This window comes from Glycine soja, chromosome 14 (genome assembly GCF_004193775.1).
Source record: "Glycine soja cultivar W05 chromosome 14, ASM419377v2, whole genome shotgun sequence".
In the NCBI taxonomy this organism is placed as follows: Eukaryota; Viridiplantae; Streptophyta; class Magnoliopsida; order Fabales; family Fabaceae; genus Glycine; species Glycine soja.
In genome coordinates this window covers 9,195,771-9,211,751 of record NC_041015.1, presented here as the reverse complement: position 1 = coordinate 9,211,751, position 15,981 = coordinate 9,195,771, and the positions used below count along the sequence as shown (strand labels likewise).

Sequence of the window (15,981 nt, the reverse complement as noted above, 5' to 3'; positions counted from 1 at the left end):
AAAACTTTGGAATCATTTAAAGTGTGAGAACTCTAATTGATTTTATTTGAGACTATCACCAACGGTCTCAAATTAAGAAATACGGACATTTCAATCTTTTATTGTGTTTGTTACACGATCATCAATGTTCATGTCCAGATTAAGTTTAATGTGTTTTACAGGTGTTCAGGTATCCGTGTCGTGTTCGATGTCAGTGTTTCATATTCAAACAATGGAAATTGAAGCAAGTGCAAGCCCAGGTCGTGTTATTGACGTTGAGAAAAGGCATGGCCAAGAGCAAAGTCACGATTGACTTCAACTTGCGGCCACAAAGGCAATAACCAGCACCATCATCGTCAAATGCAAACACCATAGATTGAGAAATTAGGGAGCGTGGTCAACTGATGCTGTGCAAAGGGGTCATTTCGGAAAGAAAAATAAAAATTTAAAACGTTGACAGATGTCAATTTTTAATTGAGTCGCAGGTTTTTCCAGTCTCTTGCATATCGGAGGATATATAACAAAGCTCTTAATAAAAACACAAACCCTAAGAGCCAAACACGACGCTGTGCCTTGTGTAGTTGCCCAACCGCGTCACCACAGGTTTTCCATCTAAAGCTTTTTCTTCTTAGAATGTTTGCTTTTATACTTTCTGTGGTATGATATGTATCAATGTCGTTGTATGCTTTTTCAGTCTGTTTTTGTTTTGTCTTTCGATAGGATACGATATGATGTTTCTTCAACTGATTCCGCTCTAAGATTCACTGTCAATAACTTTCTTTCAATTAGGATCCAATTCATGCCCCTCTAGGCACATAAACAGTTTTTTTTTATTTTTTATTTTTAGGATTTTTTTCAATGAGATAAACCTAAGCATATGCAGAGCAGTAGTTCACCTGTGCATCTCCACAAAATATGCAAAGAATTTGATAATCATCCTTCTAGTGTTAATTGAAAACAAAGAATTATCAATTAACTAAAAACAAAGAATTTAAAATTTCTTGTTATTTAAAGTTCAGAAAAATTTAGTGAGAATTATCAATTAACTAAAAACAAAGAATTTAAAATTCTAAATAAAAAAAGGAGAGTTTGGACATTTTTCTCTGCTGGAGCTCTCAGGCATCTCACTCTTGTTCGTCTATTGTCTTCTCTAGTTCCTCTCTTGTTCAGCTCCCATTACTTATTCTCAAATCTCAGGTTCATCTCCCTCTCTGATGCTCTAATATTAATATTCTCTCATCCCCTTGTTAGATTTAGGATTTCTTCTCTTGATCTATTGCTAATAATTTGTTCTCTTGTTTGAATTTGTGGTTTCATAAGATTTTGTCGGTCTAATTTGTAGTTGGTTTCAATGTTTGTTTCTATCATTCTTGTGTTCAAAGAATTTTGAATGCTTTTGCCTATGCAATTGTTGTTTCACATGGATTTTATTTAAAAAAACAAATCAATTTTAGATTTGAACCGGGCTGGCATTCTCTTTGTTTTTTTTTTTTTTTTCTTTTTCTTCAGTCAAGTTTGCTTTCCATCACAGCAATATGAACCTTGCTGTGGTGTTTGAATTTTTTTAACTAATTGGTCTTGTTCACTTGTCCTACTATTGAAGTGATGTTCACAATATGTTTAGTGCAAAGACTAAACATGCAGTCCCCGTTTGAGTAGTCTTGATAATATTTATTTGTGACTTGTGCTTCTCACTTATTATTATTTTACTGGTCTGAAAAATGAGACTTGATAATATTAGTTTGTATTGATGGTCGAGTCTCCCTACAATACATCATGTTGAATGATTGTGGATGCCTTGTGTTGGGCTGGTTGTGAGGACTTTGGGGATTAAGTGTTTAACCAACTTGCATACTTGCCTATGACCTATTCGATGAAATGCCTGAGCTAACATGAAGTATAAATCGTTGATTATCATCTTATTTTTTATCTGTTCTGGTTTCTATGGCAAGGAGGTTCCTAATTGGCTGCTAATCTTTCCTTCACTATTTTATTTCCATTTGTTTTTGTAACTATTTAACTGGTCTCTTCAATGTGATTTATAGAAGGTAGTATCTTACCCAATTGTGTTTCTAAAGCATCAAGTAATTTCAAACGTGCAATTATCAATGCTGTTGTCCCTCAGATTTGTGTCCCCCAGATCCTTCTTTACCTCCCACAAACAGCTGTTGCATTTAAAGCCAGCACCAAAGCTTATCATCTGTAACTTGCCACCCTTCTTGAGCCTTTCTTGGCCTCCATGTATCATAGCACATACCACAGGCTGGTAGCTGATGTGTTATATCCAAAAAAAAAAAAGAATTTAAAGCACTAGGAATTTAAATTGCTTTACCTAAACTAAGTGTTTTAAAAATTCAAGGAATTTAATTGATGCATTTAAATTTCTATGCATTTGAGTTCTTTAGAATTTTAAAATTCTCTATCCAAATTCCAAACACAACCTTAGTTACTTTGTCCGAACAAGAAATTTTGTAAATGAGAGAAATCTAATTACTTTTTCTGAATGAATCAATGAATTTTTTTACAAAGGTAGGGTATTCAATTGTTAACAATTGAGTTCCATAGTATTTTAAATTCCTCAGATTTTTCATAAACATCACCTACAGAAATATCACATTTTTTTTATACAATCAACTTATAACCCATCCTTTTACTGTTCTGGGGATTCTTAACCTAATCCATCTGAATTGCCAGAACAGGGCAAAAATGTCCTAAACTTGATTACAATGCCAACTTAAATCAGAGCTAGTTTTATTGTTTAATACACTGGTTTGACAAACTCATTTTGTTTGAGTTTGACCTGTCCTTTGATTCTGTGACCTTACTCTTTGCTTGTCATTGCAAGTTTGTTGTTTGCCAAGAAACCCTTACACCGCCCATCAGTGTTGTCAATAGTGTGGATCATGGAAAATTGCGAAAAGCTGAAAATCTGCTATAGAATATAGTGGATAGCATTGCAGGCAAATAGCGGAAGCCGCATAGCGGTTGAAATAGAATATATATAACAATTGAAAATGTATAAAGAAGCATGCTATCAAATAAGAATAAGCTGGACAAAGATTAGCATAATATTATCTCAAAAGTTAAATTGGTCAAGACAAATATGTTCATTCTCCTCTGTCCCTTCCTCAATATAATTAAAAAAAAGCTAAAAACAGCTAAAAAGCTAATTACTAAACAAGTCCTATTGAGGCACATGATCAAAATAAGCTAAAAGTTAATTAGCTAAACAAGTCTCAGTAAGCCATATAATAATAAAAAGTTACATGAAGTAGAAGTGAAAATGCCAAGAGATTCTAAAATGATCCTGAAAACTGAAAATTTGCATGAAGTAGAAGTGAAAATTTTACTGTCGGGCCTATTAGAAGAGAGCCCAAGTCCATAAGTAAAAAGTAAAAAGAATAGAATAAAAACATAAAATTTGACTCTGATGTTTTAAAAACCAATAGAGTAAAATTTTAAAACCCCACAGGACTACTGCACATGAGTCTTAACAAAGCAAAAAAAAACATTGTACTCAAGCCCAAAACTACTATAAAGTGTCGTGAAGACGCGATCCAAATCCGCAGTCCGCACTTGACCTGGTTTCATTTCTTTCAGAATAATGAACCAAAGAACCGTAAATGCCGTCGACACAATTTCTCTTTAGATTCAAGCTTGTCGTAAACCAACGACGCAACATCCGCGACACAATATGATTCCGTGACGCGTAAGGCACCGCGATTGCGATTTTTGCAGAGTCCGCAATGCAACGCCATTGCAATTGCATTTTCACTAAAACCCGCTATGCTATTTGACAGCACTGCCGCCTTTGCCCATCTTTATTTGTGACACGTTCTTTCTTCAGATAGTTACACTTTTTTCTTCAACACAACAGAGGAGCTTCCATGGAGAATGCAGACATCCCTGAGAATGCCAACGAGCGTATGTATTCACTTTTGTTTTGTTTCTGGAATTTCACTTTGCTTCTATGGTTTTATATATACCAATGAATATGATTGTTTTGCTTTGCTGTGGCATTTACAGATTGCCCAGGTCCTCAGTCTGAATCTGCTGGAAAATCCGATGCATGTGAAGGGTGCCCGAATCAGCAAATTTGTGCCACTGCCCCCAAAGGCCCTGACCCTGGTACTCTTCATCTTTATCTTATTATTTTATGCTTCTTCCCAGAAACCATCAACTTCTTCAAAATGGCATTATTTATCTATGTGAAATATATGATTTGATATGTTTTAATTACAACAGTTTAGTATGGAATTATTTTCCTTATTACTCATTATTTAGTTTCCTTATTTTGTAAACCTCCTTCATTATAAATAAGAGTATTTCATGTGGTCTGATATGACAACACACAACAGTAAATAATCCTTACGATCTATATAAGCATGCTGTGATGCCACAGCTAATGATTCTAGAATTTGGGACTGTTTCTCAGTATGTTGTGACCCTAGCGTGCCTATTTAGTAGACAATGCTAGTAGTATGATTTCTCCCCAGCTTTGTTTATGTGGTTTGATTAGCCAGGGAAGTGAGCAAATCATTTCCTCCACAGTCAAGATGTTTGCAGCACTGCATTGAAGAGCATTCTGCAACTGCTCTGCATCCAAGTGTTTTCTGCCATAGCTCTTTATATGTTTTTCTGATTTCTGTTTGAATCAAACCTAGGTGTGGCTCAGTATGTTCCATTATTTCTTGAGTGTCTCAACAGTACTGGTTTATTCTTCATAGCCAAAACTAAGAAATAGGGAGTCATACAACAGCACAAAATTTATTTAATATACTAGATGAGATCAAGATATTCTTTTTGTTTTCCGAGTATTAATCAATACACATCATATGGTAATTAATCAAATCTGATCCCTTGGAGTTCACAAAATATTTTTTTTAGATATATATCGTATGGCACTGACAAGTAACAAGTATCAGTTGAATCGTATTTCACTGTTTGGTGTTCTTCTCATGCTCTCATTGACATAAGGCTTGTGCAATTAGCTAGCTTATGATGTAATTTCCGTACTGCCTTCTTTCTAGCTCCCCTTATTTTCCCTTTATTGGTTAACAATGATAAAAGATTTTTTGTTAATGGCAAAAACATTTGCTTTCTTGCTCTTTTATTTTTTTGTTTCCTGTAGTATTCTTGGGTTGGTAGGGCATGTTAAAGCATTTTAGAATTTAAAATGTTTTTCTAATTTGAATTGCCTTCATATATAAAATTTTTGGTGACCTTGTCTTCTACATTTTTTTCTGCAGATCTGGTTGCCATTGCAGAAAGAATGGCTACTGTGAAACATAAGATATTGGTCTTATCAGGAAAAGGGGGAGTTGGCAAGAGCACGTTCTCTGCCCAGCTGGCATTTGCTTTAGCAGCAAGGGATTTTCAGGTAGGTCTTCTTGACGTTGATATCTGTGGTCCAAGCATTCCAAAGATGCTTGGCCTAGAAGGTCAAGAGATACATCAGAGCAACCTTGGTTGGTCCCCTGTCTATGTGGAGTCCAACCTTGGGGTCATGTCAGTTGGGTTCATGCTTCCCAATCCAGATGAAGCTGTTATATGGAGAGGTCCTCGCAAAAATGGACTTATCAAGCAGTTTCTAAAAGATGTCTACTGGGGTGAACTTGATTTTCTAATTGTGGATGCTCCACCGGGAACCTCAGATGAACACATTTCCCTTGTTCAATGCCTTGATGCCACTGGAATAGATGGTGCAATCATAGTCACTACTCCTCAACAAATCTCTCTTATTGATGTGAGAAAAGAAGTGAATTTTTGCAAGAAAGTTGGCGTGAAAGTTCTTGGGGTTGTAGAGAATATGAGTGGCCTGTGCCTGCCCATCACAGATTTCAAGTTTATGAAGTTGACTGATAATGGTGAGCAGAAAGATGTTACACAGTGGGTTTGGGAATACATGAGAGAAAAAGCGCCAGAAATGCTGAATTTGCTTGCTTGCACTGAAGTATTTGATAGTAGTGGTGGTGGAGCAGTGAAAATGTGCAATGATATGGGGGTAACCTTTCTTGGTAAAGTTCCTTTAGATCCACAGCTTTGTAAGGCAGCTGAAGAGGGTTCATCCTGCTTTGCTAAAAAAGATTGCGTTGTTAGTGCTCCAGCGTTAAAGAAGATTATAGAGCAGCTGATTGAAACTAATGGGTGGTCAATGTTATTAAGCAATGGAGTGTAGCAGATATTGCTTTATGACGATTTTTGAAAATCAAAATCTAATTTTATCTATGAACGGTTTGCACAGAAATTTTCTTTAATACTTTAAGCCATGTAGGGTTGAGACATTTTGGGACCTCAGGTATTGGTTTTCTGGGCCTCTATGTTATACGTATTTGACGACGTAGTTACTAATAATGCTTATTTCTCTATGTTTTTGAGATTATATTTCTTCAATACATTGGAGTTTGTAGCCATATGAACATTTGCCGTTCGTTGAGTTGCATTCGAATCATGCTCTAAATTTTGATTTGGTCAAAGGACATTGAATCCTTTGCTTGGTAAAATATTCATGTTTCTGTGTAAAGAGTTACAAAGAAAAAAAAGTTTTCTATCAAACAAGTATAATTTCAGAGATTATTTTTTATTTATTGTTTTTCTATTAATCAATTTAAATATAAAATTAATTACAAAAAATAACTTCCATTTCCTTTTTATGATTTTACTATAAAGATTGTTGTTTTTACAATAAGTCAAATGAATTATCTTGAATCAAATAATTATAGCTAAGTTACGCATTAGCTCGAAGCTATCATTTGCAACTTTTTCATAAACACTTTAAGAGGAAAAAATAAAATAAAATAAAATTCTCTGTAAATTAAAATTAATTTATACATAAATTAATTACTTTTTTTAGAGAAACTAATATGAGATAATTTCTAGAAACTATTTTACGTATTAACTAATTTTTGTTTACAGATTTTTTTTTTCTCCCAGAAATACTTAGGGATAAGTTTATCCAAAAATAAATTGTATATTGTGTATAACATTGTGATGAGGCTAGCACATGCAAATAAAGTTGATTGTCTTAACTCAAAATAACTGGGTTTTGTGTGCGTTTGGATGAGTAGTTCTAAAATTATTTGGGTTTATTTCTACCATGAGACCGTCAAGTTTGACTGTAGACAAAATCAATTCTCATTATCAAGTTAAAAGTATTCTATAATGCAAAAGGCAAAGGAAATGATTTATAAATAAAACAAAGGAAAGTGTGTTGATGTTCTTTCATGTTATGAGATAACTATATGATAAGATGAAATAAGTGTAAATAAGTTAACAATATGCTGAATTTATGAAAGAAGACGTGAATTTGATTTTTTGTGAAATATCTTTAAAAAAGAATAATAAATTTTAAATATAACTAATACTAAACTACTCGACTCAAAACAAAAACTTCTAAAGATTATTCCAAGATCTCAACAAATTGCCAAAAATGCAAATTATGGTGTCTACAGAAAATTGAGATGTGCCATGAAACATTATTTTATTTGAGAAAAAGGGTCAGATATGAGATATCCCTATGTATAAATGCACAAATTTCTGGTCCATTGCTTTTATTGTATCAACCAAGATTGCCGAAAACGGTGGATTAGAGGCACATTCTGTGCGCCTGACATATTATAAAAAAAATTATCTTGATTTAATGCATCAGTTGATGGATTAGACCTTATTAAAGAAAATTAAAATCATACATAACCAATTCAATCTCCCTCTTTCAGACAAGTTATTTTTAATAATAATATTTTTCCGTCAAGTAAAAATTATACATATTAATTAAATATATAATTGAATGATTAAAAAAATAAATTATAGTATATTATTGTTAGTTGAATTTAAAATATTATTTTATTTATTTATAAAAAATTATTAAATATTATAACATATCACATCATATCAACACCTTTTTTTACCTTGTAACAAGTTGTAACCATTGAAGTGCACTTTGTGGGTAAAATGACCTCAGAGGGGTGGTTTTAGAAACTTTTTTTCTTAGAGGGTCTCTTTGCAAAAAATTTTCGGAGGGAGTCTTTTTTTTTTTAAGGGATCCCGCCAGTACCAATAGCGGGTTCAAGTATTCCGCCAACACCAAAAACGGCTTCTTCATGCATGGGGTTCCGCCACTCCCATTGGCGAGATATCCTATGCCCACATGCTTTTTTACCCATGCATCCATCAGTGCATCCATCATCATGTAGTTTCCGTCAGTCAAAGTGGTGGAATTGTTGCTGCTGATCCACGTGGATCCGCCAGTTGGTCTGGCGAGATTTGTGAAGGAAAAGAAAAAAAAACTGGTTCCGCCATTGAAACTGGCGGTATTGGTGCAAGCTACTCCAGTGTGCCATGAAGGTAGGTTTCAGTTCATGCATGGTCGTGTCTTTTTGTTAGGGTTCATAGGCTTTTCAGAAATAATGAAGAAAAAATTAAATAGGGTTTCAGAAATAACAGGCTTTAATTTATTTTTTTACGTTGTAAGGCTTTAAATACTACGAGTCTTTGCACCTATAATACCGCATTCTTCTCTTCTCTTCTGATTGTGTTTTGAGCTTTTGGAGTTAAAGTTTGTGATGTTTGAAACAAAATTTGACTGGTGGTCTGGTGGTGGTGTTATTCAAAGTTTCAATTAGGTATGACGTAAATTTTTATATTATTATTATTATTCAATTTTAGTTAGTAATTGCTTTAGTTAGTAATGAATTGAGTTAGTAATTATATTACTTAAATTTTCAATCAGGTAATATAATTATTATTGATATTTAATTATTTGTAATTATTTTAGTAAGTAATTATATTTAAAATAAAATATAAGTGAATTCAAGAAAATATTAGATAGTATTAGATAGATGTATTTAATTTTTCGAAGTATTTTATAGTGTAAAAATAATCTAATGTTATATTAGATAGTATTAGATAGATGTTAGATAGATGTTATTTGATACAGTCAAGAGTAGGTAGATGTGTTTAAAAAAAAGTAGATAATATTACATATGTGTGTTTAATTTGTCGTAGTTATGACTAGTGTAAAAATAAATTAATTTTATTTGTTATTAAAAAATTATAGATAGTATTAGATAAGTGCGTTTATAAAATAGTGTGTTTAAATTTTTATACATATATCTAGTGTTAAAAAAATAGTTGTAGTTTAAATTTTGGTAATGTTATTTGTTATAAAATAAATGATAGATAGTATTAGATAGGTGCATTAAAAAAATATTTGTGTTTAAACTTTGTTAATTATTTCTAGTGTAAAAATAAATTAATGTAATTTATTACAAAACAATTATAGATAATATTAGGTTATGTCCGTTTAAAAAATACAATCCGTTTTTAATTTTTTTTACTTATTTGTAGTGTAAAAAAAATTAATGTCATTTGTTATAAAAATAATTTTAGATAATATTAGGTTACGTTCATGTAAAAAATACTATTTGTTTTTAATTTTTTGTACTTTGTAAAAATAAATTAATGTCATTTGTTTTAAAAAAATAAATTATAGATAGTATTAGGTAGGTGCATTTAAAAAATATATGTGTATAATTTTTTTAGTTATTTCTAATATAAAAATAATTCAATGTCATTTGTTTTAATCTGTAGTATTTATTAGATATAGATAAATGATTTTAATTGAAGATTTGTTATTTTTTGGTATGTTTACCATTTTAATTGAAGATTATTTGATCTGTAGTATTTATTAGATTTATATATATTTTTTTAGAATTAACTTATAATCCGTAGTGTGTTATTTTTTAGATTTAGAGTATTTAATTTTGGAGTTAATAAAATTGATTCGGAGTTGAATTTTTGTTAGTATGATTAATTATTTGATTAATTATTTATAATTTTTTTTTGTAGGTATATTTTGGTATAAGATGAATTCTGTTATAGCAGTCTTGTATTTCAGGGTATATAAAGAGAATACCGGTATAACATTTGAAGGCAGTAAAAAAGACAATTCAAACTAATCGTGGAATGAGTTATAATGCGTTGAAAAAAAAATAGGAGAAAAGGTAAGGTTAACAAATAATGAAATTATTTCTTGTATAAGCAGCAGATTTTTAGTTTCAGGAAAATATATTGCATTACAAATTTGTGATGACGAAGATGTTGAAACTATGATCGAATGTTTTCGACAACAAGAACAAATGTCAGTTTTAGAATTATACATAGAAAATGATGTTGCTGGTGGTTCTGCGTTTCATTATGCAAATTCTGTTAGATATGTGGACATAATTTATCTAATAATGAGACGGAACCGCCAAGAAATGTAAGCAATTTACATGAGGATGAAGATGAAGATGATGATGATGATTATCTTGTGTCTAATTCATATGTTGAAGACTCTTTAGATGAAGATGATAGTGTTGATGACATATCTCATACAGACGATGAAGTCACAGACATGGTTCAACCTGTTACCATTGTTCAACCAAGACAAGATATATTTATTTCAATTTTAAAAAGAGTTAAATACATGAATCATTTTATAACATTTGTATTTAATGATAAATAAAATTTTTACTGAAATTGACATGAATTTTATTTTGTTACATATTTGGTGTAGATGGAATTCAAAATCCATTTTAGAATGATGTTTTCCATTATAACAATATCAATTGGAGTCATCCCGATGAGGAGGATATTTGCGATTTGGAGATGCCATCTACTTTTAATGTTGGGCAAGAATTATATGTTGGTATGGATTTTGATAGTAAAGATGCTTTCAAAATGAACTCAAACAATATGTTATGAAGGTGCATCAAAGTTTTAAAGTTCTTGAAACCAAATCACACAAATATATCGTTTGTTACCCAAATAAAAGCGTAGAGTGTCCATAGCCATTTTATATAAGGGCAATTTTATCTAAAAAAACCGATTCATGGAAAGTGACACAATGTCTGAATATGACTGTAACACAAGATCATGAGAAGTTTGATTCAGATTTCATTGTCACTTGTGTAGTAGGTACGTGTTTTATGTTCATATTATCCTACTTTTGCATTTTTTGGTTATTTAAATTTTGTTATTTTATTAATAGACATGATTAGAGAAGATCCATCAATAAAAGTTTCTTTGATTCAAGAAAGGATAAACAATGCATTTTCCTATAAGGTTTCATACAAAAAAGCATGGATGGTAAAACAAAAAGCGATTGCAATTGAATATGGCGATTGGGAAGAGTCATATGCGAAACTTTCGTCGTGACTAAAACACATGCAAAATCACTCTCCTGGATCCTATTTTCAAATATTGCATGACGATTTTATTGTTGGCAACACGGTGAGTTGTGAACACCATCAGTTTGATAGAGTATTTTGGACTTTCGGTCAATGTAAAAAGACTTTTAATTATTGTAAGCCAATCATACAAGTTGACAACACACATTTATACAGGAAATACCGTGGGACCCTGTTGATGGCCACATCACAAGATGGAAATGGTGGTGTTCTTCCTCTAGCATTCGCCATAGTCGAAGGTGAAACGTTAACAGCGTGATCATGGTTTTTGGCACACTTGCGTGAACACGTGACAAATAAAAATGGTATTTGTCTCATATCTGATTGTCACGCGAGTATAAAGTCTGTTGTTGCTAACGAACATCTTGGTTGGCAACCTCCCCACAGTTATCATGTTTACTGCATCCGACACATAGCAAGCAATTTCAATCGAAAATTCAATAATGCCAAATAAAAAGAAATGTTGAAGAAATTGGGTAAGATTTAATTTATAATATGATGTTAATTATGTTTGACATATACTTCAAATTGTTGTTGCTAACAAAACCTTTTGATGCAGCCTACACTCCTTGCAAACATACCTTTGACCATAATTTAGAAAAGTTTAGTCAATTGAGTCCAGCCATATGTACATGGATTGATCGCATTTCAAAGGAAAAATGGAGCATGACTTATGATAAAGAAGGATGTAGATATGGTCACATGACGACCAACCTCTCAGAATGTGTTGATAAGGTATTGAAGGATTGTCGCAACCTACCGATAACAGCTTTGGGAAAATCCACATATAGTAGGTGTCGAAAATACTTTGTTGATCGTGGTCGCCAAGCCCAAAGACAATTAAATGAAGGACAAGTATATTGTTCTAAGGTTTTTAAAGAACTTCAAAAAAATCAAGAACAAGCTTGTTCGCACATCGTCCGCGTTTATGATATTCACTCGACAAGGTTTGAAGTAGAGGAAACCTTCAATCCTAGAACGCAATGTGGCGGACAAAAGTGGCCAATTAACTTGAATGACCATTATTGTCAATGCAGAAAGTATTCTGCTTTTCACTATCCATGTTCACACATTATTGCTGTTCATGGTTACGTGAGCATGAATTATTTTCAATATGTAGACGTTGTTTACACAAATGAGCATATCCTAAAAGCTTATTCCGTGCAATGGCGGCCTCTTGGGAATGAAGCGGCTATTCCTCCTTCTGATGAGCCATGGACACTTATCCCATATCCAAGTACAATTCGTGCGAAAGGTGAGCCAAAATCAACAAGGATAAGGAATGAGATGGATTGGCTGGAAGCATCTGAGCACCGACAAAAAATGTAGTAGATATGGAAGAGAAGGACACAACAGACGTCGATGTCTAATGCAATCTGAATGTGGAAGTTCTTAAATTAATTGAATTATGTATTTTATTTGTCTACTTGAATGAAATGGAACCTATCGATGATAAGTTTGTTTTTTAAATTAGTTATTATTATAGTTCTGTGTGCGCCATAAACTTGATCAATTGGTTAACATTCATAAAACAAATGATAATACAAGTCTAAAATTTAAAATAAAAACACAAAAAAATTTAAATACTAAAATAGAAAATCAATCGTCTTGATGGCGGTGATGTCGTGAGGATGTGCCGCATGGACGATCTCATCTTCGTGCCTGTCTATCAGGATTTCTTCTGCCATGTTTGCATTTTTCGGGTCAACAAACATCTTTCTTTTACGCTTAAACCACACCATATAGTCAGAGTTAAAACTCAGACATTCTTGTCGTGGATAAACGTCGACCCTAAAATCAGCCCGATTGTTCCATTGATTGGTCATTGGGCCTAACAGTTGTCCCCAATTTTCCTCATATTTTCCTCTCAAAGATATGCCATGAATATTAAATGGTTGTGAAGGAGAACTTGGAATTGGTTGTTGCATGCCAAATTGTCTCAAAACTCTATCGGGTTGGTGCCACTCAATAACTTTGGAAACAAATTAGTGGCACCACCGCGCACCATGCAACACTTCCAACTAAACAAATTGGAGGCAACACTGACATAACATTTGCTGAGTATGGCTCCCAGAAAAACTGCACATAGTTCCAATTTTGATTAATTTCAATGAAATATGAAATGCCAAATTATTATTTAACCAATAAATTTAAATGTTTTTACCTCAAGTCGTTTCATAATATCTAGTTTGCGACGAAAAAGTATCAAATCATCATTAGCTCAAGTGGTTTGTTTTCTATTATGGGAGGAGTCCTTCTTGGAGTCAGAGTTGTACATCGTTCTCATGCCCACATTTGTAGTAAGATGCACATACCTCCAATTGATTTAGTTGTATAATTGGTGGCGCTACACATCTCTCTATATAAATAACCAAGTACGGCAGATCCCCAAGAATACGTGCTGCACTCTCTAAAGTCCCGTAAAAATTGGAGGTATCTTACCGAAACTTTGTTATTGCTTTTGTCAACAAATAAGACACCTCCAATGAATTGAAGGATCCATGCACGGGTAAACCTTTCTACCTGTTCTAAATTACCGCCATCGTTATTTAAATCTGGAAAATGGTGAGCCAACCAACTTAATTTAATCATACTCCTTGAATTTCACCTTCTTCTGGTCTGACTCCTAACAATTCTTCACATAAATCAGCCTAACTAAGGTTTGTTGGACCAATTAATGGCAACACATCAGCACAGAGACCTAATAAAACAGAGACATCTTGAAGAGTAATAGTACACTCTCCGCATCTCATGTGAAGGTTATATGTTTCCGGCTTCCATCTTTCTATCAAGGCATTGATTAATGCCGCATTTATTTTTAAATATCTCATCTTTATAATCCAGTAAAAACCAGATTAACGAAATAGAGGAATAATCTCTTATGGTATTTCTTCTTGACCTTGATATGTGGGGACAACTCTTCTAATATGCAGTTTTTTATCTTCTTCCTCATTCCAAATATGTTGTGAAACATGCTTATCTTGCATCCACAACAGGTCACCATCAACGCAGCCAGAATTAATTGACATATTTGACGAACATGACGAAGAAGAAACCATTAATACTGCACCACAAAAATTATGTGTTTAGTTTAAAAAATTAATATTGTCTTCTAAAGAAAAAAGTCTTCCTACTTATTCATTTTCAAATATATTTAAATAAAGATTATATTAATACCAAATTCTGGTCCTAAGGCTTGTCAAAATACACTCAGGATTGTAATTTCAACATCTCAATTAAAAAATCTAAAAAATTATATCATGACAAAAAATAATTACGAAAGATTAAACATAGATAATATTTTTTAAACGCACCTACATAATACTATCGATAATTTTTTTATAACAAATGACATTAATTTATTTTTACACTAGAAATAAATACAAAAAATTAAAAACATATACTATTTTTTAAATGCACATAACTTAGTACTATCTATAAATTTTTTATGACAAATAAGATTGAATTAATTTTATATTATAAATAACTAAAAAAAATTATACACATAATTTTTTTTTATAACAAATGACATTAATTTATTTTTACACTACAAATAACTACAAAAAATTAAAAACAAATACTCTTTTTTAAATGGATGTAACCTAATATTATCTATAATTTTTTTTAAAACAAATGACATTAATTTATTTTTACATTACAAATAATTATGAAAATTTTAACACAAATATTTTTTTAACGCACCTACGTTATACTATGTATAATTTCTTTTATAACAGATAACATTATGAAAATTTAAACTCAAATATTATTTTAACACTACAATGTATCAAAAATTAAATACCTATAATATTTTATAAACGCACTTATCTAATATTATCTACACTTTTTTATAACAAATAAAATTAATTTATTAAAACACTAGTCATACACAAATTAAACACGCCTCCCTAATATTATCTACTTTTTTTAAACACATCTACCTACTACTATCTATAACAAATAACATTACATCATTTTTACACTATAAAATACTTCGAAAAATTAAATGCATCTATCTAATAGTAACTAAAATAATTACTAAGTAAAACAATTACTATCTACAATTCAATAATAATAATATGAAAATTTACAATTCAATAATAATAATATGAAAATTTAAATTCAATGATAATAATATGAAAATTTAAGTGATACCTGATTGAAGCTCTCAATAACCTCAAGCAATGGTATGGTAGATAATGTAGGTGTAACCACTCCTATTTAAAGGCAAACTGCCTTCCCCTAAAAAAAAAAGCTTTTGAACCCCTCCAATTTTTTCTTCTACAGTAAAATAAATAAAAAGCATTCTGAGACCCTTGAACCATCTTCAATTTTTTTCTTCTACAACCATAACCCTATACCTGAAACCCTACAAAAACTACAAAGCATACAGCATGCATGAACCCCTGCTACACTGCGCTGAATCCCTATTTCCTCTACAATTTGGAACACGCCAGTCCTACTGGTGGTATCAATGAGCAAAAACGCCAGGCCCATTGGCAGAATCAGTGCAACCTGGATGCATGCTGCATGGGTCATTGGCTGGATGGATGACATGGATGGATGACATGAATGGATGACATGTGTATCCCGCCAGTGTCAGCAGCGGAATCTTTTGATTGGTAACCGCTTTTCCCAATGACAGAATTAGTACATGTATGTTCTACCAGTACCAATAGTGGAACACCTTTAAAAAAAGAACCCCCTTTAGAATAAATTTGCAAAGAGATCCTTGGAGGGAAAAAGTTTCTAAAACCGCCCCTTTTACGTCATT

General features: G+C 32.2%; 1 protein-coding gene across 2 annotated transcripts; it reads left to right on the top strand.

Annotated features, from left to right (window-relative positions):
* On the top strand, positions 1–6,392 carry LOC114384967 (cytosolic Fe-S cluster assembly factor NBP35-like). 2 transcript variants are annotated; one of them, XM_028344835.1, is made up of 4 exons: positions 1–582; positions 3,857–3,903; positions 4,006–4,107; positions 5,229–6,392. In XM_028344835.1, the coding sequence occupies exons 2-4, from the start codon at positions 3,867–3,869 to the stop codon at positions 6,155–6,157; spliced, it is 1,068 nt and encodes a 355-aa protein (XP_028200636.1). In that variant the 5' UTR covers positions 1–582; positions 3,857–3,866; the 3' UTR covers positions 6,158–6,392. The 2 variants fall into 2 exon arrangements, with proteins under 2 accessions (XP_028200636.1, XP_028200635.1); XM_028344834.1 differs by having other exon boundaries at positions 3,827–3,903.
* The last annotated feature ends 9,589 nt before the right edge of the window (positions 6,393–15,981 follow it).

Excerpts from the sequence above, each read along its gene's own strand:
- LOC114384967 (XM_028344835.1), top strand. The coding sequence starts at position 3,867 with ATGGAGAATGCAGACATCCCTGAGAATGCCAACGAGC. Across the intron at positions 3,904-4,005 it reads CCCTGAGAATGCCAACGAGC|ATTGCCCAGGTCCTCAGTCT; the intron begins GTATGTATTCAC and ends TGGCATTTACAG. Across the intron at positions 4,108-5,228 it reads CCCCAAAGGCCCTGACCCTG|ATCTGGTTGCCATTGCAGAA; the intron begins GTACTCTTCATC and ends TTTTTTCTGCAG.